This window comes from Peromyscus eremicus, chromosome 7 (genome assembly GCF_949786415.1).
Source record: "Peromyscus eremicus chromosome 7, PerEre_H2_v1, whole genome shotgun sequence".
Lineage (NCBI taxonomy): Eukaryota > Metazoa > Chordata > Mammalia > Rodentia > Cricetidae > Peromyscus > Peromyscus eremicus.
Window position 1 is genome coordinate 92,613,946 of NC_081422.1, and position 27,267 is coordinate 92,641,212.

Here is a 27,267-nt window from a genome sequence, read left to right on the forward strand (position 1 = left end):
TGTGGTGACGTGCTGCACTGACATTGTTAATGCTGAAAGGGGATCATGCTGTTTGGGGCTTGCATTGGGAGGGTGTGGAATAGTAGCAGTGCATGCCATAGGTCGTGGTGATGGTGTTAGCAGTGATCTTGTTAGCCAGGGTGTGATGCTGGTAGTGCTACCAGTGTGGTAGCTACAGTGAGGGTCATGGTGTTGGCCAACAATGCTGATCATGAGTTAATGATGTTAGCAGTTTGGTGGTCAAGTGCATGGTGTTTCCTGTAATGTAAATCAGCATTTAAATCTGAATTCCAGAGCTGGGATGTTTATGTTCTATGAGACTCCTCCAAATGGTTTTATATACACCCACAGTTATAAAATAATGACCTGGGCTAGGGAGATGACTCATTGGATGACCCTTGTCGCACAGATGTGAGGACCTGAGTTCAAATCTCTAGAACCTAGGCAAGGCTAATGGAGTAGCATATATCTGTAAACTCAGCACTTCTATGTCGAGGTTCGAAGTAGAGACAGAAAAACCCCTAGAAGCTCCCAGGCTAGCTAACCTGGCCTATGCATAGACAAACAACCAACAGGACTGACACCTGAAGTTGCCCTTTGACCTCCACACATGTGCTGTGGCGAGCGCATGTCCTTCCTACCACCCCTCACCCCCTCATCTCTCTGTCACACACACACAAAGATTCTTTTAAAAAAGAAAAATAAGAATTCCTTGTCATCTCTTAAGCGTTGCATCCAGACAGAAGCAGGCTGGCCTCTTGGTGTGATCTGTCCGTGGAAACCTGTAAATATTCATCCAACAGAACAATCCATGAATGCTGAATGAGCTAAGGAAACCCTGGGGTTTCTGTCACCTCCTTGGAGTTACTGTGCACATCCTCATGGTCAGGACTCTCAGAGGATCTGCATCTACAGGAAAATCCTGACTCACTTTGCCTACTCCAGTGTTTGCCCAGCACATTCCCTCCATGAACACTCTCCTTAGAGGAGGCCCTACCGAGCAGACAGACGTAGCAAACAGCACTTGAAATGAGGAAAAATAAAAATACAACTTTAAAAAAAAATCTCCCTACAGGGACCAGTTGTTTTAAGTGTTTGTTGAGAATGGTTTGTTTCAGTTAGTTTAAATTATGTCATATATTATGAGTGGAAGGATCATCCTAAATTTACATGAGCAGAATTGGCCAAGGTCTATATTAGGCATGTAAATTCAAGGGTATTATTAGAAACAAAACTCAACAGTGAAATCGCATTAACTCGGGGAAGCATTTCCAACCTGAAAACCCAGGTCCTTTCATTCGGCACTCATAAAATTGTTAATCTGAGCATTATACAAAGTGGTCCTTGTTTACTTTGGAGCTCCAGCCTGGGTGAATAAAATAACCTTGGGTGGCTGAAAAGAAGCAATCTGTCTCCATGGTGAAGACTCAAGTGATTCCCTGCTGACCTGGGGAAAAGTAGAACTCTACAGCTCACTGTCAGGGAATGGCTTGGGTGCACAGCAAGGCACCCGCTCCTAGCAGGCCCCCTTTGAGCAACTGATGTCAGTGCAGAACTAACTGCCTTGCCCTCCTCTGGTCCTTCTCCACAGGGTCAGCCTCAGGGAAAATCCTTGCTCCGGGCTTTTGTTCCTGCCCAGTTTCAGGAACAGCCAGGTGGGAGAGGTTGACCACTGGGCCACTCGGGTCTCTTCCCTAATTCAATGTCTGTTAACCTTGAGGGCAGAGTCCACAACCCTACCAGACATTCTTAAAGAATTAAGAAAATGGTACCCTGGCTTCTGTATGCTGGGTAATCATTAGTCTTAGCACGAATAAGGGGGTAGGGGGACAGCTAAGCAGTTTAAATTTTATCCATAAAATTAAGCCCCATGTTCCGACACAGCATTTAACTCCATGACCTATTTTATTGAATCCCTGGCAGATCTTGGATAGTTTCCTTAAGTGTAAATTACCACGTAGGTAAATTGAAAATGTATCTAGAAATGGGCAAGGATGCTCGTGCAGAGTCGAGGAGTCATCAAGCTTTGGTTGTCCTAGAAATGTTTTAAAAATTCCTCTTTCAGTGTAATTAAGGTAGAAAGAATTGATCGGCTTAACAAGCCTCCACCTTCTTTACACCATCTGCACTGAGGGTGGCCCACTCATCTCTCTAGGCTCCAGAAAAGACACTCCGAGACCCTTCTCTGAACCTCTTCTGAGATCCGGAGGCTAGCCTGTGTGCGCTGCCCAGCACTAACTACCCTGCGGTGGCTGGCTGCCTCCCTGAGGCTGAGGATCCAGACCTATGGACCTCCTCCATGTTTATTATGAATGCCCAAGAGGAAATGGTGCATGTGGTAACAAAAGGGGCGGGGCTAAAATTCAGGTTCGGTAGCATTTCCTGCATACCCTCCACCATGTATGCGCATGACAGTTTCTGTTCCCTATACTAATGCACTTGAATGCTACACCAAGGCTTTTGAAATATGAGCTATCATTTATTCTCATTGTGTAGATAAACAGAATTGACATGATTTTTTGAATTCTCTGAGAAACCTGATTTTTGGGAGCAGATGAAGTGGCAGATTCCCAACCCCACCCCCCACTCCCCCACCCCCCCCACCCCCGCCACCATTCACAAGGAGCAGAGCCACTTTGCATGGGTTCCACAGATGGAAGAGAACAAGGCAGAGTTGAGCTGCTTTCCCATGGGTTAAAGGGCCACATACCCAACTAAAAATGCCTGCTGACAGCCCATCCCGACAGCCCCCTCACACCTACTTGCTTTCCATGGAAAGGTCATTGCAGATCTAAGGTCCTCAAGGAGAGGGTAGTCAGTTTCCGAGAAGCCACAGACCCTGGCATTTTCCAAGTTCTTAAAAAAAAAAAAAAAAAAAAAAAACCCACAGGCACACACCTATATTCCCAGCACTTAGGAGGTAGAGGCAGGAGGATCAGGAGTTTGAACCCCATTGCAGGCTAAATAGTAAGGTCAAGGCCAGCCTGGGATGCATGAGACCTGTCTGAAAATAAATAAGTGAAACAAACAAACAAAAAACTTAAAAAGCACTCATCTAGTCTTGAGACAGAGGACCTACCCCCCATGTCTTGTATTTGTCTAGGAGTTTAGCACTGTTAAAAACTGCAAAGAATGTTAAGTTTTCTAATTCTTTACTATAAGTCCCTTTAACTTTTTTCCTCAGGTGAACTGAGGGGAATAGGCATATGACCCCTGGAATGACAACTGGTAGAACTTTCCCTTATGCCCATGTACCTAATAGGAAGCTCTCAGCTGAGAACCCTGAGAACTAAGGGCCCTGTCCAAAGCTTAGCACTGTAGAGAGATACTCCAGGTAAGAGCCATGATACCCAAAGCTCCGTAGCACTAAAGCAGCGGAAGAGCTCCCAACCCAGGGCAGGATCTGGAAGATGCTAAGATACAAAGGCTGACAGAGGGCAAGGAACGCCGGAGAAGCTGAAATCGTGGAAGGTGAAGGGCTATGCAGAGGGAATGCTATGAGGATTTCAAGCCCCAGTCACTGGAAGAATACAAGAGCGCTGCCAAGTGTTAAAGACCCCAATCAAAGCTCTGGAGTGTAACTCGGTGCTGCGGGCCCTAACCTCTACCTTGGGCACCTAGAGCAATAAGCCTCCAGCTTTGAAAGCTTGGAGCTAAAGCCTCTGGTTCTCAAGGCTCAGAGACAAAAGCCTCTAGATGTGGGAGCCCAGCATCTGAGCCCTTAGAGCTCAGGGACATCAGTGTGAGGGGCTGTCACTGTGCCTATCAGCATTATGTCTAGATAGAGTAACAGAACTGCCAGGCATGTGTGGCATTCTTAAAGGATGGACACTGGATTCATCAGGCACATTAGATGCACACCATTACTAGATGCACATTGGGGCGGGGGGGGGGGGGGGCATTCAGGCATTCATGCAGATTAATAGGTTCTAATAATCTGCACCTATGTAGGACCCCAAGCAAGCAACCACCCTACCAGGGGCTTTGTAACCACCCATTCAAACAGAAGCACTGTTATCCAGCCAATGCCAAGTGCCTGTAAATGATTATATAAGATGGGGATGGAGCGAGGACCAAAAATCCTTCCTGTATAGAAAAATATTTTAAAAGGAGCAAAGAAATGGCTTGGCAGGTAAAGGTAGGTGCCTTCCACCAAACCCAGCGGCCAAAGTTTGATTCCTAGACCTCATGGTGTAAGCAGAGAATGGACTCTTGAGCTTTGCCCTCTGACCTCCATACCAGTGCATGATGTGAGCACATACACTCCAAATAAGTACAAACTTTTTAAAAAGTTTTAATCCCGTCTACACACACCAGCCAAGAAGGAAACAGACCACAGGAAATACTGCTGCTTTCTTGTTTACTTTTCGCCATTGTTACAAAGCTGTACACAAAGAAAGCAGGACATTTGGAGAAGAATGAAAGAGAACAGGCCCACTGGTAAGCTTGGGCATTGAAAGGTTCTGGAGGGGGCTTTCTAGCATGCAGGACGAGGTTGCCTGTTGAAAGGAAGACACTGCACAGACAAATGAAGAGCAGACAGAAGAGCAGCAAGCAAGCACCCAGGGCACCAAGGAGAGAGGGTGGTGCACACACTTGAAGCTGCAGACTCCACTTTGGGGCTGCAGGCTACCTGGATCTGCTTTTCTCTGTACCCCAGGCCTCCCCAATCCAGGTACGCCGCTGCTGTGGCCTTGGGAAGGGATGAGAGCTGCTGATTCGCTAGAGCATTGGGCTGCAAAGGGCTAAAAATTTTGGCTGAAGAAACAAACAGATGCAAAGCGTGTTAAATGTGCTTGGAATCTGATAAGGAAATTAAAGAGTGCCCAAATGGCCCCATAGCCTCAGCAGCCTCGGCTCCAGCATGCTCTCCAGGCTTCACGTGGAAGCCAGGTTTAATCACAATAATCTCTTTTTAAAAGCAGGCTTATCCTGTGTGGTTGAAATCCTGGCTTTTTAAAAACCTGCCATCCTCCAGCTCTCTTCCCCTGTTTCCTCAACTCCCCAAAGCATTTGCAACAGTTACTGTTGATATGTCTTAGATATTTCCCTTTCAAGGCCTTATTTCCAGGGTGCTTTTCAGCCAGCACAGCCAAAGAAAGAGAAAAATGAGCAAGAAGAGAGAGCTGATGTGGGTGGGGCTGACTGCTGGGAGCTCACTGGGACCCCGTGCTTCTCTGCTCCTGCTGAGCCCAGTACTAAGTCTGAAAGAGAAAAGGAATTAGCCCATGCTCCCAGACAGCCACATCCTAACATTACCCACCCCTTATCTCAATTGTTTTAGTATGTGTAGTTTTGTTTAAAACTTGTATAGTGGGTCTTAATAAAATGTTGATAAATGTGCCAAGGCATTCTCTATGGAAATAATGCAGTTTTCTGTTTGGAATGCCATTAAGACTTTGCTTCATGGTTTGTGAGGCTGCCAGTGTTTTAAGTAGCAATAACATTTTGTTAAAGCCCAGTCTTGCTGGCAAAGATAATCACATTTTTCAGGGCAGTTCCAAAGAGGACTGTGTCTCTATCACATTTCCCAAAGTAGCATGGTGTGGGGACTACACCCCAACAGGTGAACAGTCTAGGGATATCCTTCTCAGCCTTGGCTAGCTTAGCCATCCTCTGTCTAGACTTCACGGCCCCTCACCAGCACAGTGCATTGGGAAACAGACCTGGGTTTTAATATAAATCCCATATTTTCTGGTAGTGCCTACAACCAGATGTTATGGAGGCATTTTCTCAATTGAGGCTCCCTCAGCTCTCATGACTCTAGCTTGTGTCAAGTTGACATAAAACTAGCCAGCACCACTACCATATGAAAAACCACACCAAACTCGGTGGTTCAAATTGACCATTTTGTAATGTTCACCAATTCATTGAGTCACGAATTTGGATAGAGCACAATGGGCAACGTACTCATCTTTTGGCCAGTTTCTCAGCCAAGACAACTCAAAGACAAGACATTGTTTCCTTCATGCCTGACAGGTGATGCTGGGTGTCAAGACCTTAACATGGACATGTGGCCACTCAGCTCTCTCCAGGTAGGCTAGTTTAGGATTCTACAGCATGTTACCTGTATTGAAAAGATGAAGTGTTTTCAGACTCTAAAATGGAAGTGTCCGGTTATCAATCAGTATCACTGCTCATGTTGTAGCATAGAGGAATAGCCAGGTTCTCATATGTGGGCGTGTTTGTCCCAGGCAGTTGCCACAGTTCCCTCCCCTGCCAAGCCCACTGGGCCAAGAAAGAGAAGGAGAAGCCCATACTAAGCCAGTTATGTAGGTTTTTAAGTAGCGTTCTCATGCTTTTTGTTCCCAGATAGAACGTTAGTTACATCCAAATCACAAGTCTCAGTGACATGATGGTAAGCAGTTTATTTTTTTCTTTTTGAGACACTGTCTTGTTTTATAGCTCAGGCCTCAAATTTGTGCTCCTCCTGCCTCAGCCTCCAAAGTGTAGAATTACAGGCCTGCACATCTCACCAAACTGATAGTTTGTTTCTTGATCACAGATCTGTGGGTCAACGGAACAATGAATCCCTCCTCTCTTGTTCTGAAGTCTAAGAAAATAGGAAGGGCTTGGCTGACTTTCATGTTTTTCCAATGGAGACAGCAGAGGAACAGGGTAGAAGTGCTACCAAGCAAGCAGGTTTCACATCACGCCCCAAAGTCAAAGGGTGGAGAAGTATATTCTGTCTTGGTATAATGGTATAATGGGAGCATGAGGCGTGGGGGCCAATGATTCAATCTACCATAGCCATTTTCTAGCACAGAGAAAATTGGATAAGGATATTGTAGCATTACAGCTAGTGTTTAACAGCATAATCATGGATACAAAATACCCATATAAAGTAGAAGGTTATCAAATTGCTAATAAAAGAATAATTCAGCAAGACCAGGTAGCATTTACCCCCAGTATTAAAGGACAGTTTCCTATAAAGATCTTTATTCATGTATCACATTACTAAGACAATATATTTTTATGAAACCTAAATCGTCATCTCGATACATACTTGAAAGTCATTATGTAATATGCAGTACCTACTCAGGTGGGTTTTTTTTTCATACTCTTAGTAAATGAGATCTATAAAAATACTTCTCTAGCTGATGTTCAGTGGAGCCTTGCTTCAGGAGCTTCACCACTGAAACAAGGGAAAAGAGAGGAATGCCCTCCCACCACCATGCTTTTCCAGTAGTCTGAGTCGAAAATCAGAAAAATGCAACAGAGGCACAGTCTTCATTACTTGCAGGTGACGTCACTCCATCCCTTGGAAACCCGGAAGCATTTGAAAAACCATTAGAACTAATAAGTTCAATAAAGTAGACTAAAGCCTGGGAGTTCCTATGTAATGATTATAATGCAACCTAATGAAAAAGATATGACAAACAGTAACAAGAATAAAAGTCAACCACAGAGTTAACGCCCAAGATACACATCCCTGGAGGTAACTTGAGCTAGACAGGTGAGAAACTTGCCAAGTGGAACAGTCTGCCATTGAGACACTTGGCAAAGTGGAAATGTGGCCTAATCTCCATAGAGATGGCTTTCTGATGAAAATACCCATGGGTGTGTTTATCTTTCTCCTGGAGAGCTAAGCAGGTGCTTGGGGAGTGCTCACGGAAAGTCAAATGTCATTTTTCAGAGAGGACTGAATAAATACGGCACTGACTCTAGGCAGCAAAGCAGAGCATGAAGTCTGTGTGAAAGAATGATGAATGGGGTGGGAGTAAAGACACAAGCATGGTGACGTGCATTCGGAGTCTTCACCCATGCCAAAAACCAGACAGGGTCTCACCCCGCTGTGCTCCCAGCTCGGCAGCGGCGGAGGCAGAGACAAGGTAATTCATTCTTAGAGCTTGCTGGCAAGCCAGTCTAGTCAAACTGGTGAGCTCCAGGTTTGGGGAGAGATCCCGCCTCAAAAACTGAGGTGGAGAGCAGCTGAAGAAGACACCTGGCAGCGACCTCTGCCCTCCACATGCATGAACACACATGCATACTCACAACATACACACACATACACCCAGAAAATGGAGCACACACCTATAATCCCAGCACTTGGGAGGCAGAGGCAGGTAGATCTCTTTGAGTTCGAGGCCAGCCTGGGAAACCCTGTCTCAAAAACCAAACAAACAAAAAAAAAGTTTACGAGATAGTATATGAAAGGAGAACATTTCAGTGTAGACGGGGAAATGCTTATTTAATAAAGTGGATGGTCAGAGAGAAAATGAAATTCTCTTTTGCATTTCATGTATTTCCCTCAGTAAAATACTAAGGAGAAAACCACAAGTGGAGAATCCCCTGGCAATGGCTGTTTGCTTTGACCCGCAGCAGCCTCCTGGGACTGTATGAGTATCTGTCTCGAGGTCGAAGAAAAGTGACAATAAGCCGAATGCAGCCCTTATCCTTTCTCCGTGGACAGAATAATTAAATAACCCCCACCCCTGGCTCTGGCAGGACCGCCCAGCAGCCAGCGCTGTCCAAAAAAAAAAGATGGCAGATGGTATGAGAAGGGCCACAGCTCCAGGGAAGGTGGCAAGGCCACCAACTCAGGACAGGAGACTTCTGTTCAAGAAAATGCAACATGTCAGCCCCTGCTTCCCTTTGAGACTCAAGAGGAAATGGTGCTCATAGCAGAGAGCCTGTCATTGAGAAGGAGTCAGAAGTCAGGGTGGTCTTACCAATGAAGACACCACTGTCCAGCGGGCACTCGGGGAGACCATTGCCAGCAATACAGCATCCGTCCCAGCGTCACCTCCAGAACTCAAGAAAGACATGAGATGAAAAGCTAAGGTAGAGAACGATGCAGGCAGTAGAGCAGAGGGACAGAAATAATCCAAGGGAGCACCGAAGGCAGAGCCACAGATGTGCTCGGAAGAGAGATGGGAGACTCCACCAATCCGAGACGTGGACTTACTCCCCCTAGCCAGACAGAGGCTGGCTAAAGCTCTGTGATGGCAGTGAATCTTCTTTATGTGGTCACCAGTGGACTCAAGAAGCAACTTCAGTTCTTCATCGAAGAGTTTAATAACTCTAAAATGGCATGACTTTAAATACCGATTTAAACCAGGAAAAAACAATGGTGTTTTTTAGTGAATAGTCCCATTACTAGCCCATATACTGTGACATGGGATCTTGATAGCTGCTGATAACTCTCCTTGTTCACAGTTTGTGTGTGTGTGTGTGTGTGTGTGTGTGTGTGTGTGTGAGAGAGAGAGAGAGAGAGAGAGAGAGAGAGAGAGAGATTAGAAGTTGAACCCAGGGCCTCATATATGCTAAACAAACACTACAGCGAGCTACATCTCTTTTCGTTCATTCATTCATTCATTCATTCATTTATTTTTGAGATAGGGTCTCATGAGGTTTCCTAGGCTGGCCTTGAACTTCCGATCCTACTGCTTTGGCCTCCCAGGTAGCTGGAATTACAGGTCTGTCTACAAGGCTCACATTTGTTCAGAATTTCGAAGAAGTGATGTAGGAAGAAGCAGCTCCTTGGTTTTTTGCTTTTGCTTTTTCTCTCTCTCTTAAATTATCTAAAAATTGGGAGCATGGTCTACAAAGATGGTTAGCACACACTGATCCTAGTACAATTTTGTTTATTTTTTTAATTTCCATTATTATGAAGACATATAAAGATGATATTTTCAAGAGAGCTATTACCCAAGAAAAAATGTTGATCATATAGTGAAGTTGTAAAATAGACCTAAATAGTAAGTGTATAATAGTAGACTTAGATAACACAAAGGAACGTGTAAAGGACAAACTGAACCCGATAAGCAATATAACTACATGTCCTTTGTTCTGATCCATTCACTTTTCAGATTTAGATACCATCCATACTATCTATACTCTACTATCTGCTTCCAGTTATGAAAAATGAGGATTTGGGTCTCTCATGCCTCCATCCTCACATTCATCCACACTTCACCCCCACTACAAGCTCCCAAATGGATTGGCTCACAATGGTGGCTGTTGCTTTTACTGCAGACATTTGGGTTTGTGTAAACAGTGTTAATAGAGCACACAGTTCCCTATGACTCCATTGTTTCTCATAGAAGCTTTGTTTTTTCCTAGAGTTAGTGACTGCTTCATTTGTTTATTTATCTGGGTTCCTTACACCTGTCCCTAATTCAATCCCAGCTTCTCAAGAAGATCTCTGAAAGTCTTCTTGTGTCTGCCTGGATCCCCCCCCTCCCCGGCCCAGCGCCCAGAGCCACTCAGCTTGGGTCCCAACAGCCACCCCCAGCACTGTCAGACACACACTGTCTTCCTGGGATTTCCTTCAGTTTTCCAAGGGATTCCCTTGCCTGGCTCCTAATCCTGGAAGCTGCTTCTTGAATCCCATGCTTTCTGCTTTTATTGATTTACGTTCTTATTTTAGAAGAGTTACATCCTTGGGCATCTTCCTGAAGATGCCTGCATAGTGGGTGCATTTGCCAAGACCTTGCAGATGTATGAACAGGGTTTGATTCTGTAGTCCTAAGGGCAGTAACTACAGCCCACAAGCCAAATCTGGCCTGTGGCTATTTTTCATTCATTTGGTGAATTAAGAGGATTTTTATGTTTTCTTTCTATTTATTTTTTTCAAAAGAAAGAGTATTAAGAAATATTGAACATAGTCTAAAAGGCCCAGAGCATTTATCATCTGTTCGCAGTAGAAAAAGTCTGCCAGCCCCTATTTTGTTTTTGTTTTTTTTTTTAAGATTTATTTACTTATTGTGTATACAGTGATCTGCCTGCATGTATGCCTGCTGGCCAGAAGAAGGAATCAGATCTCATTACAGATGGTTGTGAGCCACCATGTAGTTGCTGGGAATTGAACTCAGGACTTTTGGAAGTGCAGCCAGTGCTCCTAACCTCTGAGCCATCTCTCCAGCCCCTGCCAGCCCCTGCCAGCCCCTGCCAGCTCCTGTTTTAATTGATTGATAATCAGCCAAATACAGAACTATACTTTGGAAGTCGTTTTCATTTAACACTTTGGAGACTCCAATCCACAGTCTTCTGTGTCTCCCTGCTGTGAAGAAGGACAATGCTCCTGCTTTCCAGCCAGGCATGTTTGACCTATAGTTCTCTCTCTGGAAACATCTAGGTTCTTTACTTCCAAACTAATGGTCTGGAATCTGCAAAGGCGCCGCCGCAGTGCGGACCTTCTTCTGTTCAGAGTGCTAGTGATCAGCCTGAAATGTGTCTGTCTTTCTAGTTTAGTTTTTTTCTCACTTCTTGGATGATTTCCTCTCGGTTTTTCTGCTCTCTCTGGAATCTCTGTTAACATCGGTCTACCTCCTGGATTGAAGGTCTGGTGCTATCTTTTCTCTAGCATATGATTCTCTTACATTTTTCTTCTAAGTCTTCTACTAATTGATGCCACTGTCATCTACCAGAACACAAGTTCCAGGAATGCAGGAATTAGCTATGATATCACCACCTGTTTCCCCAGCATCAGCACCACACCTGGCATGTACTAGGCAATTGATGAACATTGTTGATTGAATGAATATCTTTTAATCTCTAAAAGCTGTGTCTTGTTTTATAATTGTTTCTTTATAAAGCTCTCATTTTCATTCATAGGTGGGATGTAGTCCCTGAAGTATTTTTGACAATATTACTATAATGTTTTTTTTTGTTTAACATTTATTGAATTTGTGTGTTGTAGGGAGCTAGTTAGGTCCTTTTGAATGTGTATTACTGATATGAGCATAGCTATGTCAAGGACTCCAGTGCTTCAGACCCATGGCGTGGCAAAGCCTTCCCTGTGTGAGGCTCCAAGGGAAGGCAAAGCCTTACTCTGGTTCTTGTGCCAGTGTTGATAATGTGTATAGAAAATGTCCACCATAGCTTCCCCCAACTCCCAGATATTTATAAGCCAGAGACTGCCCTAGTTATCAAGAGACCAAGATTAGCTAAACCTGCATCCCTCTAATACCACAAACCTTGCCTCCCTGTTCAGCTGTGTACCATAAGCCCCACCTCTCTGTTCTGTTGTATACCATAAGCCCCACCTCTCTGTTCTGTTGTATACCATAAACCCCACCTCTCTGTTCAGTTGTATGCCATAAGCCCCACCTCCCTGTTCAGCTGTATAACATAAACCTCGCCTCCTTGTTCAGCTGTATAACATAAACCCCGCCTCCCTATTCAGTTACCTACCATAAGCCCCACCTCCCTGTTCAGCTGGATACCATAAACCCCGCCTCCCTATTCAGTTACCTACCATAAGCCCCACCTCCCTGTTCAGCTGTATACCATAAACCCCGCCTCCCTATTCAGTTACCTACCGTAAGCCCCACCTCCCTGTTCGGCTGTATATCATAAACCCCACCTCCCTGTTCCGCTGTATACCATAAACCCCACCTCCCTGTTCCGCTGTATACCATAAACCCCACCTCCCTGTCCAGCTGTATACCATAAACACACCGAGTTTCCGGGGTACTGTTGCTTCTCCATCAGAAAGCCCAGACTGCCGATCTCAGCCTTTCTGTGTCTGGGTCTCTGTGCCTGTCATTTCTGTCATTTCTTCATTCCACTGCCACCGTAGTTAGGGTTCCAGGACCCAAGCCATGCCAAGGGCATGGCAGTGTGTGTGTGTGTGTGTGTGTGTGTGAGAGAGAGAGAGAGAGAGAGAGAGAGAGAGAGAGAGAGAGAGAGAGAGGAGACACAACTTGCCAGAATCAGTTCTTTTCTTCCATGATGAACGTCCTGAGTGTAGACCTCAGGCTGTCACTTTGTGGCAAGCGCCTTCATCACTGTCCTCTGGACTGTCTCCTTTCTCCTGGAAGATTTTTTTTCTTTCTGTAATTGCTCTTTACACTCCCTGTGACTTCCAAAAACCTTGTCTCCTGGTGGCTGTTTTAGTCTCCATCTTTTACGGTAGGACTCCTTCCAAAATTCATCATTTCTTCTGTTTAATCCATTATCAGTTGTGATAACACAATTGCCTGGAGCTGAGTTGTTATAGTTCTAGAGCCTGTAAGCTCAAGATCAAGTTGTTCATCTACTAAAGGCCTCGTGCAGGATCTGACATGACATGAGAGATCACATGACAAAAGGGAGCGCTGGAGACTGGAGGAGTGGTCTCTCTTTCTTTTATAACAGCTGTCATGATGACTCATTCCATGAAGCATCAGTCCCTTCAGCTGTTACCTGATTACCTCATAGGCCCCTCCCCTTAGTATGAACCACACTGATGACCAAGCTTCCAACATGTGAACCTTGGGAAGATGCACTTACCCCACATCTAAGCCATAGAAGCCTTCCAGGAATAGCTGCAGATCAGGTCCCAATGCTGACCTAACTCCAGGCACATGTGTAAAGCTGGCCTCACAGTTGCATCATGGTTCTGTAGGTACAAGGTCCCCAAATATGAGGAAATGCCCTAGGAATCTGGATAACTTCCCACAGAGACATCTCTACTTGTATTCTGGAAGACAACTTAAATGATCATGTCTAGATGTGCCCCTCTCCCCCTACCCCCTCTTCAATTGTACTTATATCCATGAATCAAAGTTCTCTCTGGTCCAAGCTAGTCAGAAAGCTCATATGTTGCCTGCCAGGGTGGGAGATTTAAGGTAGACAGCAGGAGGCTGGGACATTCCTAAGTTTCCTTAGAAAAACTCTCAAATAGTCCTGCTTTCTACCTGTCTGGCGCCTCAACCTATAGAGTTCACTACTACCCCATTTCCCAAGTCACTCTGGGCTTTGGCTGTGTGTATAACTTGGCTTCTGTTGGGTCTACTGGCTCTGGTTGGTCTGTTACCATTCCTCAGTTCTCCAGATTCCAAAATCTTGTTGACTTGGCTAACTATTGCTTTCTCTTTCACAGCCCCATCACCCCTGTGATCTCAGCTTTATTTGATTCCCCTTTTTCCATCTTACTCATTTCCAGAGGGAGTGGAAATAAAAAGGAACCCTATCTACCATGCTAAATTCACAACCCTGTATTGCTTTAATAACCCCAAGAGGAGGCTGGTAAAGCCTCATACTAACAGATGCTACCCAGAAAGAAATGACAATTCGGTGTCCTTTAGGAACTCTCAGTTTCTTGGGGAAGACAAGGGGGGACAGATGCAATCATATATGAGCTGTAATGGAGGTGAGGCTGAGCACCAGGGGGGTCACAAGAGAAGAACTTGCAGGGAATGGGAGGGCAAGGCCCTGTTCATATAACAGGCAACACCGAGGTTGCAGCCAAGAACAGCACAGAAGGGAAATAGCTCAGACTCATGACCCATTTGGAAGGCCTGAAAGGAGTCTTAGCTCAAAGTGTTATTTTGATTGACTCTCCTCTCCTGGCTGCTATAAAAGAGCATTGATTTCTCTATGTATGACCTGCTGTCAGAATGAGCTAACCCACCAGAGAGACACCTGACTGTCCAGGATACCCAGCAGAGTGGCACGTTGGACTTTGTCCTTCCATCCTGCTTTCCTATAAATGAGAGGTGTGCATGAAGGTCAAATGTATGTAAATTGCCCCCAGACAGCCCTCCTAGGCCCCATTTCTTCTTAACAGGAAAAGAGAAAAAGTAACACACCTGTCCTCTGGAGAAAATGGGACACAGATGTGCAGGAATGTTACATACTTTGCTTTCTGTATTGCTTCACAAGTGTTGAAGAAGAAGATCGAATTTTAAGCCAATTCTATTACAGGTCAGTTGTTAATGAAGTTTGTCTTTCTCTGCCAAGCTCTCCAAGAGCAGCTAAAGCATCCTGGGAAGCTTTGCACTCTGCCTCTAAAAAGATGCACCCGGTCCTCACTGCCCAAGATCACAGGTGGGAGCTTCTAGCTGCTCTGCCTCTGCTACTGAAGCTTCCTCGGCATCTTTGGCTCAGGCTGTGTTCCTGCTGTTATGCCTGGGCTCACCATAGTCCCTGTACTCTGTACCCTCTGACTGCTAATTCTTAACCTCCTTTGCCACTGCATTTGAAGAGCCTTGAGAATTTGTGGCTCTCTCCCAGGCCCACTGAAGCTGAGAGAGGGGTGTCTTAAGAAGGACTCTGCCACCGGGTGGTAGTGGTGCACACCTTTAATCCCAGAACTCGGGAGGCAGAGGCAGGTGGATCTCTGTGAGTTTGAGGCCAGCCTCGTCTACAGAGTGAGTTCCAGGACAGCCAAGGCTACATAGAGAAACCTTGTCTCAAAAAAAAAAAAAAAAAACAAAACAAAACAAAAACAAAAACAAAAACAAAAAAAAACAAAAAAAGGACTCTATACATGCTGCCCTGCAGTTCTGTTCTGTTCACACTGGCATGAGATAGTGTGGATGCCTCTCTCACAGAATTCCAGGAGGAAGGCAAAACAGGAGCCTACCAGCTCTACAGCTTCCAGACTTAGCTGGACCCCTTAGCTGTACCCATCTGTCCTAGTTAGGTTTCTTTCTCTGTGGTAAACACTATGACCAAAAGCAGCTTGGGAAGGGCAGGGTTCATTTGGCTTACAGATTAGAGACCATCATCAAGGGAAGCCAAGGCAGGAACTCAGAGCAGGAACTGGAGGCAGGAACCTGGAGGCAGGAACTGAAGCAGAGGCCACAGAGAATACTGCTTCCTAGGTTGCTTCTCCTGGCTCACCCAATTTACTTTCTTATACATCCCAGGACCATCTGACCCTGGAGTGGCACTGCCCGCAGTTGGCTGGGCCCCATATCGATCATTAATCAAGAAAATGCCCTACAGAGTTGCCTACAGGCCAATCTGATGGAAGTAGTTCCTCAGATGAGATTTTCTCTTCCCAAATACATCTATGTCTGTGTTGACAAAAGTCAATCACCATACCACCCAACCCCATCACCAACATAGCTCGTTGCTGAAAGGTAACAGTCTAAGGAGCCATCTTCAGGCTGTGGCTATACTCTATGAACCACAAGCACTTCCAGGCTCTGCTCTGCTCCTATTGTCCAGCCCACCGGGCTGAGAAAGGGCCTTTCATCTGTATTTCTGTGCTCCCATTCCTACTACTCTCTGGACTTCAGTAAGACCCTGTGCTCTGAGTCCTTGGGTGCTGGTTCGTATTGTCTATCAACAAGCATTTCTCTTGCAGCGAGAGCACTCGCCGTCACAAGGGCTTCCTTTGACAGGAATTTTAGGAGCCACTTCTGGAGTCAGAAGCTGAATGCTGCATCCTTATTCTCAGCTGTTTTCTTCCACCCTTGAAACTGTAGAACATCAGAGTCCAGGACAGAGGGCTTAAGGCAGCCAAGCTGTCCAGAGACACAAAATGCATCTGAGAGCTTCCAGTTTCCAGGAGGGAAAGCTACGCTCTTTGGAGCATGCGTTAGCACAGTAAGAACATCTTTCCAGCTTCACTTTTAAAGCTAAAATGATGAGCTATTAAACTTGTGTAACCACCAACATAAGTGGCTTACTGTGATAGCATGGGCCTGCCGCTTACAAATGTCAGTCACTCTAGGAGGCCACTCTAGATGAGACCTTACAGCATGGGAAAATCAGTGCCCCCTCACCCCCACCCCCACAGTTCTCTGTCTGTCTGTCTGTCTCTCTGTCTGTCTCTCTGTCTCTCTCTCTCTCTCTCTGACGGAGAACTAAGAAGTTAAGCGCTGTAATGTGGCCTCACAGCCCCTCCCCCTCTAAGCTGAAAGAGAGCTTTGTGGCCCCACCAGGTGTAGAGTTAAATAGACTAAATCAAACTAAATTAGATGCTGTGGAACTTACCACAGGCCCAGAAAGCTTGTAAAAGCAAGACCATCTCCTTTGCTCATCCCCTTTGTTCATGCTCAATCTTTCTCATCCTCCTGAGGAACCCCGTCCCCATCATGTCCAGGGTGATGATCTCTCTTTTTCTTTCAGCTGTCTCAATGAAGCTCATCTTCAGTCTTAAAGGGGACCTTTACCATTAGTGCCCAGTCATGCTGACTCTGATGTGATGGGTGGTCCCCTTTTAATGTCCTCTCGCTTCATGGTCCAGTCAGGCCTCAACGTGTCTATCTTGGTTCTGTCTTAGGAGCCCACAGAAATAGCAGTCAGGGACATGAGCCAGCAAGCATCTAAACAAAGCACAAAAGGAGCAACACCATGGATGAGAACAAAGATGTAAAAATAGCACGTGCACATGCTGCAATTGTATTATCAAATGAAGATACAGAAACACGTACATTTAAAGGAAAAGAAAACTATGAAAAGTGAGTGCCAGATTTGTTGAGGAACCAATTAGAATTTCTGCCAATTACTACAACAAAATTAAAAGTTCAGTGGTGAACCCCTAAGACATAACAACTCTAAATATGTGCACACTAAGAACAGAATCACAAAACACTGAAGTGAAAACAGAGTTAGGAGAAAATTATCAAATCTGCAATTGTAAGTGTGGATCCCAGCACTCAGCTCTCAGCCTTCACTACCACTAGGCAGAATACAACATGGAAAGAAATTCAGGAAGGATAATGAGAGAACTCTTCTCCTGTATCTAACTGAACTGTACAGAGCTCAGCAGACAGTACAGGTAAAATACGAATTTTTTTTCAAGCACAATTGGAAAATCCAATGAAGTATACCATGAACTAGAAAGCATAGCTTAAGAGATTTAAAACTATTGAAATCATATAGTCTCTGGTCTTTGGTCCAAGTGTGTCAAGCTGATAGTAAAAGAGACAATACAAAATATTAAAACATTTGGGAAAGTTTTAAATATATGGAACTGTGTGGAAATGAAATCATGTCCAATCAAAATATTGGCTGGAGTTAATACACTGGAAGGGGTGGGGAATGACCACTAAATACTTATATTTGTGTGGGAGGAGGGGCTTACACATCAGGGAGGAAACATGAACCTTTACCTAGTTGCATGTGGCATGCTTGCCTATATAAGCACCTCGGTTGTATTATAGTTTAAATCTGAAATACAGCCCCCTGCCCCAGGCTTTTGTGGTTTGAATGTTTGCTGCCCAGCTTGGTAGCACATTTTGGGGGGGTTCTGGAAACTTTGGGAGATGGAGGAAGTAAGACTCTAAGGACAGGTCCTTGGAGCTTCTTTGTCTGCCATGAAGTACAAGCTTACCCACATGTGCCTGTCACCTTAACTAAGCTGTTCCACAATGAAGACCCAGTTCTGCTGCACTAAATCCCTCTGAAACCTTAAACCAAAGTGAATCCTTCTTTATTTAAGCTGACTGTGTTAGGTTTAGTCACAGAGAGTAACCATAAAACAAGCAATGCAAAAATTGGTACCAGGAGTTGGGTTGTTGTTGCAATAAACCTGGTTATGTGATTCTTTGGCCTTTTGGACTTGGTTTGGGGATGGAATTATCCTAGAATACTTTAAGCAGAGCTTTATGAGTGATTCTTGTGGGGTTCAAAATACCAAATGCCAATAGAAAAGTGTATAATAATGACTGTGTTTATGAGATTTCAGGTGTAGACAAGAAATTTCGGGGGGAATTATACCAGGGGTTGTTCTTGTTACACTGTGTCAAAGACACTCTACAGCTTCCTGGTGTCCCAAACTTTTAATTAAGCCCAAACTCAAAAGTAATGGACTAATTAAGTTGGTAAAGGAAATTTGAAGATAGGATAACATTCAGCTTATGTGTGGCATGCTTGTTGCCGAATGCCTTTATCTAGGTTTATAGTGAAAATTGGGAGCAAAAAGCAGAGCCAGATGATTTGGAAGGCATGAGAGTTAGCCAGAAAAATAACTTGTTTGAAGTTGAATCAAAGGAGACCATAATTAAAGTGATTGGAACCAATAAAAAGAAGCTAAGTGCTTTAGTCTGGGATGATAGCAAGGATGCCTTATAGTCATTTCAGGATTTATCATGATCTAATTAATCCAGCTCCAGGATGTAAAACTACAAACTCATTGAAAAGACCTTATCTTTATAGAAGTGTCTCCCATGCACCTGTTCACACAGAGCCTCCTAAGGAAGTCTTTCCCTGGTTAAGCCACGTAGGTACTCACAGACTACTGCAGCCATAGTCCACGAGAGCCAGGGGGCCTGACTCCTGTTTAAGCAGCAGCAGAATTGCATGGGATCTCCATGATGACATGCAGAATGCAAGTTACAGTTTCATAGAGGCTTCTAGAAAGATTCCAGGGGAAAGCCTGTGAAGCTAGTTAGTATGCAGAGAGTCAGATTACATGAAGGAAGCTCCTAAGAGATTAATGTATAAAACTGGGTGAGTGAAACCTAAGTTGTAGAAGGGACCCTGAGATATTGAAGATTCTAGGCATGTAGAATATCTCTGAGCTTGGAGTTCAAATCATGCCACCACATACCTCTAATGTCAGACACGAATCTATAGGATTTGCTGCCTGCTGTAATAGGTTTCAGTCTTGCTTTGATCCTAACACTCTTTTATGCCCCCATTCCTCCTTGGAAGAACATGATTTTCTTTTTATTTGTACAAAGACTCATAACTAAGAGTTGGCTTTGAGTCTCTGTGGAGGCTCTGGGCTTAGACCTTTGACCAGTACTGGAACAGTTAAGACTATGGAGACGTTTGCACAGAGACTAAATGCATTTGTATTATAAGATTATCATAAGCCTTTGGGTGACAATAGTTTAAGTTTGTGATTTGACTCTAAAATGCTCCACACAGGTTCGTGTTTTGAACATTTATTCCTCAGTTGATGGAACTATTTTGAGAAATCTGTAGACTTTTGGGAGGCAGGGCCCAACTGGAGCAAGTAGGTCGCTGGTGGGGGTGTGCTCATTTCCTGCCTTGCTCTCTGTTCTTTGGTCTGCTATGGTGCAAATAGCTCCCTCCACATACTTTCACCATCCTGAACTGAGCCATTTCTTCCTCATCATGATAGACTGAAACCCTCAGAAATGAAGAAGAAATGAACACTTCCTCCCCGAAGCTGTCTGTGTCAGTTAATTTGATCACAACATTGGAAAAGTAACTACCAGAAGTTGGAAGGTGAAGATCACCATGTATATATGTACATTTATATATACCAATAACAAGTGTAAAAACTAACTTTAAAACATCATACCATTTAAAGTGGGTTGAAGAAAATTAACTACTTAGATTAAGTCTAATAAAATATGTATAATTTATGTCTAAAATTATAATAGGCCAATGAAGAAATCATAGGAGACCTAAACAGAATATTACCATTTTAGTAGACTAGAAAACAATAAAGTTCAGTGCATTATTTTGAATCAGGCTGCTTGATAGACTGAGTGGATAGGAATATAAATAAGGTGAAATTATCCACAAGAGGGTGAGATATGGAGGTCCCGTAGATCCAGTAAGAAAGTTGGAAGAAACAGAAATAAAGAGGCACAGGTAATTTCTACAGAGATAATAACTAAGAATTTTTCAAATCTAATGAAAGACACAAATCCACATGTTAAAGAGATTCTGAGGAAATGTAAATAAAAGAAAATCTTATAGACAAAGACTATACATGAAGCAACAAGAATACAGATTACCTGCCCAGGGATGGCAGACTTACACAGCACTTCTCAACAGCAACAACAATATAGGACAGTAGAACAGTAACTGGAGAGCATTGAATAAGAACAATATTTCAACCCATTTATTTTATACCCAGTAAAAGTATCTTTCAAGATTATAACTTAAAATAAAGTCACCAACTTAAGGAAATCCCACTGTTCTGCCAGAAGGAGGGTAATCCCAGGATAGAAAGATTGGTGTGCAGGAAGAAAGGTACAAAGAAAATAGGAATTGTAGGCGGAGTCTAAATGAGCATTGACTATATGAAACAAAACAACAAGGTCTATCAGAGTAAGGGGAAATGTGTATTTAAAGCGGCCACAACACTAACCTGTAAGGTAGGAGGGTGCCAAGTAGAGCACCAGCACCCTGAAGTCCTAATGTTCTAGCAAGGTGGTAATGAGCTTGGTCTCCTTTGGCTATAAAACTGTGCAAATAGTGTCTACTCTAAGAGACAAGGAGAAGGAAATAATAAAAATCTAAACAATCAAGAAAAGAAACAGAAGAATAGAATGTGTGCAAGAAAAATAAAACACAAAATAACATGATACCTTTAAATGAAAATACATCACAATAAGTGTAAGTGGATTCAGTGTTCCAGTTTAAAGAAAAACTTGTCAAACTTGACTGAAAATGTCTTAATGGGCTATATACAAAGGCTTTGCTTTAAAAAAAATAGTGTAGAAATATTGAAAAGTAAAAGGTGGAAAAATCACCAAGTGTGGTGATGCATACTTTTAATCCCTGCACTAGGGAGGTAGAGGCAAGTGGATTTCTGTGGGTTTGAAGCCAGCCTTGCTAAATAGAGAGAGTTCCAGGACAGCCAGGGCTACATAGAGAGACCCTGTCTTCAAGAAAGAAAAAGGTAAAGATGCATATGCCATGTGTATATTATTATCAGACAGACTAAATTATAACACAGTCTGACTAGCAACCAAAAGCCTCATATAAAGACACATGTTGTAATGTGTATTTACCCAGTCATGCATTATTAAAATATGTCAAGTGAAAGTCTAAAAAAGAAAAAGGAAAGGAAAAATAGAAAAATCCACAACATTAGTGCAAGATTTCCTAGCTTTTTGTGACGAATACTGTAGGCAGACACAAATTCACTAAGAGATTTAAACAAAGCCACGACTTACCTTGCCTGAATGGACACTGAACACCCACAGAATGAATACACATGCTTTCTAAGCACACGTGCAGCGTTCCTCAACCCTGATCATGTACCTGTACATATAAAGAAGGCACAGCGCGCCTCAGGAGATTGGATACGCTTACAGTGTGTTCTCTGACTAGAGTGGAACTAAGCCAGAAATTAATACCAAAAATATAATTCCCCTAAATCATGATATGCCTGGAAATTAAGAAAAATGTTCCTAAATAGCTGATCAAAACAGACATCACAACGGAGATTTTAAAAATGCTTTGAACTGAGAGACCATGAAAGCACGGATACTAAAACATGTGGGGCGTAAGGAAAGATGGGGGATGTTACAGCCTGAGTTGTTTATTTTAGGAAATAAGACAAACTTCAAGTTAATTAGCTGGGCAGATACCACCCAAAGTTAGAAAATGAACAGCAAGAGAGGAGCAGGGTTGAGTCCATAAAAAGAAGAAAAGAAATTGGTGAGACAGAAAACAAACATTTAGCAGAGAAAAATTAACACAGCACATGTTGGCTCTTTGAAAAGACTAACAAAATAACAACCCTTGCAGTCTTGTGCAAGGAAAAGGGAAGGGGCCCAGCGTTGGGAATGAAAAGGACCCACACTGCAGATGGTGCAGATGTTGAATACTTATGAGAAGGTTGTGATGAACCTTGTGCCAGTAAATTGAAAACTTTAAATGTAATGGGAAAAAAATTCTGAAAAAATGTGCAAGTTACCAAAAATCATAGTGAAGAGATGAAAAATCTGAACTGTCTTCTAGCCATTAAGGAGATTAAATCAGTAGTGCAGACTTCTCGTACAAATTACACTCCTGCCTCCTGAGACTTGGCTGGCCAGGTACAGCCTAAGGGCAGCGTGCTAGCACTGAATATGATTCCCAGGACAGAGAGAGAGAGAGGAGGAAGCAGGAAGGGAGGAAGGGGAGAAAGGACGGAGAGAAGGAGGAAGGGTTTCACTGGCCAGTTCAATCCTTCACGCTGTCCTTTTAGAATATAAAGGAGTGTATAGCCTTGATAGAGAAACCTGATTGGGAGAACTATAGACCTATCTTCCTTCATCTCTAAAAATAACTAGCAACCAGAACCCATCAATACACAAAGAGGTAAGACAAGGTCAGCATGGTAGCACACACCTTTAATCCCAGGACTCAGAAAACAGAGGCAGGTGGGTATCTGTGAGTTCCAGGCCACTTACATAGTATGTGTCAGACCACCTTGGTATATATAGTTAAGTTCCAGGCTAGTCAAGGCTACAGAGTGAGACCCTATCTCAAAGAATTATATAAATAAACAAATATTTAAATACACAAATAAATTGCACTTCATTTGGGACTGAAGAGATAGCTAAATGGTTTAAAGCACTAACTGTTCTTGCAGAACCACAAGTTTCATTCCCAGTACCCACAACTGCCTGTGACTCTACCTATTCTTCCATAGGCGCTCGCTCTCTCTCTCTCTCTCTCTCTCTCTCTCTCTCTCTCTCTCTCTCTCTCTCACACACACACACACACACACACACACACACACACACAAATAAATAAATCTTAAATGACTAATTAGATATTTCCCTTAACTGAGATTGCTTCAGGAATGCAGTGCTTACGATTGGAAAACTAATCAGTGCTATTCCCCTATAGTAACTGACCAGGGGAGAAAACCGCACAATAGTTTGTGAAGAGTGGCAGAATATTTTAAAAACTTGTACATTCACTGTGCTGGCTGGTTCTATGTCAACTTGACACAAACTCAATTAAGAAAATGCCTCCATAAAACCAGGCTGTAGGCAAGGCTGTAGGTGTTTTCTTAATTGGTGATTGATTGGGGGAGGGGGGCTCAGCCCATTGTGGGTGGTTCTATCCCTGGCCTGGTGGTCTCAGGTTCTATTTTAAAAAAAAAAAAAAAAAAAAAAAGGAGGTTGAGCAAGCCATGAGAAGCAAGCCAGTAAGCAGCACTCCTCCATGACCTCTGCATCAGCTCCTGCCTCCAGGTTCCTGCCCTGCTTGAATTGCTGTCCTGACTTCCTTCAATAATGAACAGTGATCTGGAAGTGTGAACCAAATCAACCCTTCCCTCCCCAAGTTGCTTTGGTCATGGTGTTTCATCACAGCAGTAGAAACCCTGACTAAGACACACCTGACAAAAACTCTTGAACTGGAGGTCACAAGGAATGTCTCTTAAAGTACCATCATTGTTGGGGTGCACAGGCTTGGTCAGTTGCCCTTGTTTCAAGGACTTAAAACACCAGTTAGTGTCTCATCAGATAAATCCCACATAGGCTCCCAAGATCCTCAGGCAATATCCATTGCTAACCAGCTCAGCCTACTCCCTTCGCATCAGCCTCCCCTGCTATCGGGCTCCCTTTCGTTGGCCACACATCACTCAGAGTCACAGTGGGCCTGTGCAGTCAGGGCGCATCCCATCACCCACCAACCCTGCTTCATTCCAAACTCCCTCTGTCCTAGTTAGCTTTCTATTGCTGTGATAAACACCATGACCAAAAGCAACTTGAAGGACGAAACAGTTTGTTTTTCTTATTGATTTAGTCCATCACTGAGGAAGCCAGGACAGGAACTCAAGGTGGGAACCTAGAGGCAGGAACTGAAACAGAGACCGTGGAGGAACACTGCTTACTGACTTGTTCTCACTCAGCCTGCTTTTTTATACCACCTAGGACCACCTGCCCAGGAGTAACTCAGTCCACAATGGACTAGGCCTTTCCATATCAAACATTTAAGCAAGAAAATGTTCCACAGACATGCTCTCAGTCCAGTGTGATAGTTTGGACAACTTAGGTTTATAGCAAGCTTTTTTGTCAAACTATCTTGGACTGCCAGCCCACAAATAATGACGTGGAGACTTATTATTAATTATTATTAATTATGAAAGCCGGGCCTTTGCCTAAGCTTTTCCCAGCTAGCTCTTATAACTTAAATTAGCCTATTTTTATTAATCCATGTTCTACCACATGGCTTTTACCTCTCCTTGGTACAGCACGTCCGACTTGCTCCGAGTCTGCTGGTGAAATCCAAGTGCCTAGATTTTTCCCTCATCTTCCTCTCTCCCCAGAAATCCCACCTGTCCTCTCCTGCCTAGCGGCTGCCCACTCATGTTCTTATTAAACCAATCACAGTGACACATCTTCACAGTGTACAAAAAGATTATCCCACAACAGAGGGTCCCTCCTCCCAGATGACTCTGCTTTGTGTCACGTTCACAAAGCTAGCCAGCGTCACCCCTCCTTTGTTTTCCAGCCCCAGAATCCTCTTCGGGGGATAAAACTATACAAATACAATGAACTACAGAAAGGCACTCCTAATGCTTATCAAACACGTCCTGATGCTATTTGCCCTGTGATCTGTTGCCTGAGCTCCACCCTCACGGCTTCTTCTCAATGAAGTACCACTCTAAGTTGTCGAAGACACTAGAGGGGAGGCACAGGTCACCAAGGTAAGTACCCTGGCCCTTCCTTGCAAGCTCTAGCCCACCAGGAGGTACCTCCAGGGTCTGCTCACACGCAGGATGAGGTATAAACATTGAGCACCTGCCTGCACTGTGCGGGCGGCCGGGTGGCCCGTGTCTTTCCTCATGCACAGCATCTCTATTCTCCCCTGCCTAGGAATGTACCAGGTGATCGAGGGCATCATCTCACCTGTCAATGACAGCTATGGGAAGAAAGACCTGGTGGCTTCCCATCACCGAGTAGCCATGGCCCGGCTGGCCCTGCAGACCTCTGACTGGATTCGGGTGGACTCCTGGGAGAGTGAGCAGCCACAGTGGTTGGAAACGGTCAAGGTGCTGAGGTAACAGGAGTCATGATGCTCTGTATTAACATTTGCAGATTGAAAGGATGGGACAGATTGCTGAGGTGGCCCCAGCCAGAACTTCCTAGCTAAGACCAGAGTAATGTCTCTGCTTATAGGGAGAGAGACCTGTAGATGCACCTTTTCAGAGGAGTCCCTGGGAAAAAGTAAATGAGCAGCTTCTAGCATTTAGGACTATCTTGATTCCGAGGACCAGGCCCACTGTTACTATTTAGCAGCTCTGTGACTTTGAACATGTGACTTAACCTCTCTGAGACCTCTCTATCACTTGCAAAATGAAGACAATATAATTGAATGAAGATTTTAAAAACAGCTTTCCTGTCCTAGAACAACAAATCGCCTTCATTAACTGGGGCCTTTAGCTTCTCGTCATTGACAAGTTTGAAAACTGAACCTATATAATACTCCATCTTCCCTTCTTGTTTGCTAACATAGACTCTAATATAAAAGGGAAGGAGTTATTTTAAGAGCAGAGATAGTTACTCCAGATTGTCTTCTGTCTTTTGAATTCTTAGTAGCATTCAGCATAGTCGGCACAGCTGTTTGAAAGCCCTGGACCAGCCCTGCACATTAGGATAGCGGTCACTGTCCTGGCAGCCGGAGCGGAGTAAAGCCGGCCTGCTTCATCACTGGTAACGGCTGCTGGGCTAGAAGGCATGGTAGGGGTGTGCCCTGTGCAGTCATACAGGTTCTGCACCTTCGTTAGGGAAGGGACCACAGAGCATTCAGCAGCTCCAGTGCCACCCTAGAACCTGCTGCCAAAGCGAGAGGACACATGTTTAGTAACCGTCTGAGTACACGATCTCTGCCTTTTAGCCGTCCCTTGGCAGAAGCCTAATCTCACACTCAAACATGCACCTAGAACGTCCTTTTTAAATGAGCCTTTCTCGTCGCTCCCTTCTCCAGGCTAAGTGAAAGGAGCAGAAACAAGGCAGCAGATTATCCAGCCAATCATTTAGCTTTAGTAAGTACTCAGTGACCAGGGCTTTCTCCCCATCCCTGTGAGAGCCACAGTTGCCTGGGACGCAGGCTTTGAAGCCAGATTTAACTGAATGACTTGATGAGAGTGATTTGGCCTCCCCAAGCCCCAGTTCCTCACCCAATAAAATGAGAACAGCAGCACCTAACTTCCCTCGTTAGCACACCAGGTGGTTTTGATAAGATGGTGTAGGGAAATCAGCTGGTAGATGGTAGGTGCTAACTAATGCCATCTGCCCTCCCTCCATCTATAATGCTGGCTGTGGTTTGTCCACAAAACCAAAAAGCCATGCATGGACACAGAGGTGATGGCATAGTCATTTCGTGTTACTACTGCTTCTGCTGCAGAATGCCAGTGTGAGCACAGGTACTACCATGGTGATATTTTTGTTTGTGATCTAACAAATAAAGCTTGTCTGAAGATCAGAGTGTGGAGCTAAGCCACTAGTTAGCCATAGAGGCCAGGCAGTGGTGGCGCACACCTTTAATCCCAGCACTCAGGAGGCAGAGGCAGACGGATCTCTGTGAATTCAAGACCACCCTGGGCTACACAAGATTGATCGAGTCTAGAAGGGAAACAGAGCCAGGCAATGGTGGCACACACCTGTGATCCCAGCGCTTGGGATCTCATGCCTTTAATCCCAACACTAGGGAGGTGGAGACAGGAAGTAATATGGCTGGGTGGAGAGAGGACTGTAAGGCAGGAGGAGACAGGAGCTCAGGACCTTCATCTGAGGGGTTGGTGAGGTGAAAGGTGGCTGTGGCTTGTTCCTTTGTCTCTCTGATCTTTCAGCATTTACCCTGGTATCTGGCTCCAGGTTTTTATTAAGACCAATTAGGATTCGTGCTGCATACTACCAAATGCACTCTTTCTCCTTTTGCCGGTGCCCT

General features: G+C 44.3%; 1 protein-coding gene and 1 long non-coding RNA gene across 3 annotated transcripts in view; one reads left to right on the top strand and one right to left on the bottom strand.

Annotated features, from left to right (window-relative positions):
• Nmnat3 (nicotinamide nucleotide adenylyltransferase 3) overlaps window positions 1-27,267 on the top strand; it is a 56,859-nt gene that overhangs the window by 18,475 nt on the left and 11,117 nt on the right. Inside the window, exons 1-2 of one of the 2 annotated variants that reach the window (XM_059268416.1) lie at window positions 24,861-25,024; window positions 25,194-25,377. In XM_059268416.1, coding sequence (XP_059124399.1) covers window positions 25,196-25,377 — 182 coding nt within the window. In that variant the 5' untranslated portion in view covers window positions 24,861-25,024; window positions 25,194-25,195. Of the gene's footprint in view, window positions 1-24,860; window positions 25,025-25,193; window positions 25,378-27,267 lie in introns of those variants that run through there. The other variant, XM_059268415.1, reaches the window with a different exon arrangement.
• Window positions 13,200-26,708, bottom strand: LOC131915297 (uncharacterized). Its single transcript, XR_009380314.1, has 4 exons — window positions 26,498-26,708; window positions 25,227-25,329; window positions 16,657-16,988; window positions 13,200-13,327 (listed from the first exon to the last, which is right to left on the bottom strand). It is a non-coding gene; the product is annotated as an uncharacterized LOC131915297 (long non-coding RNA).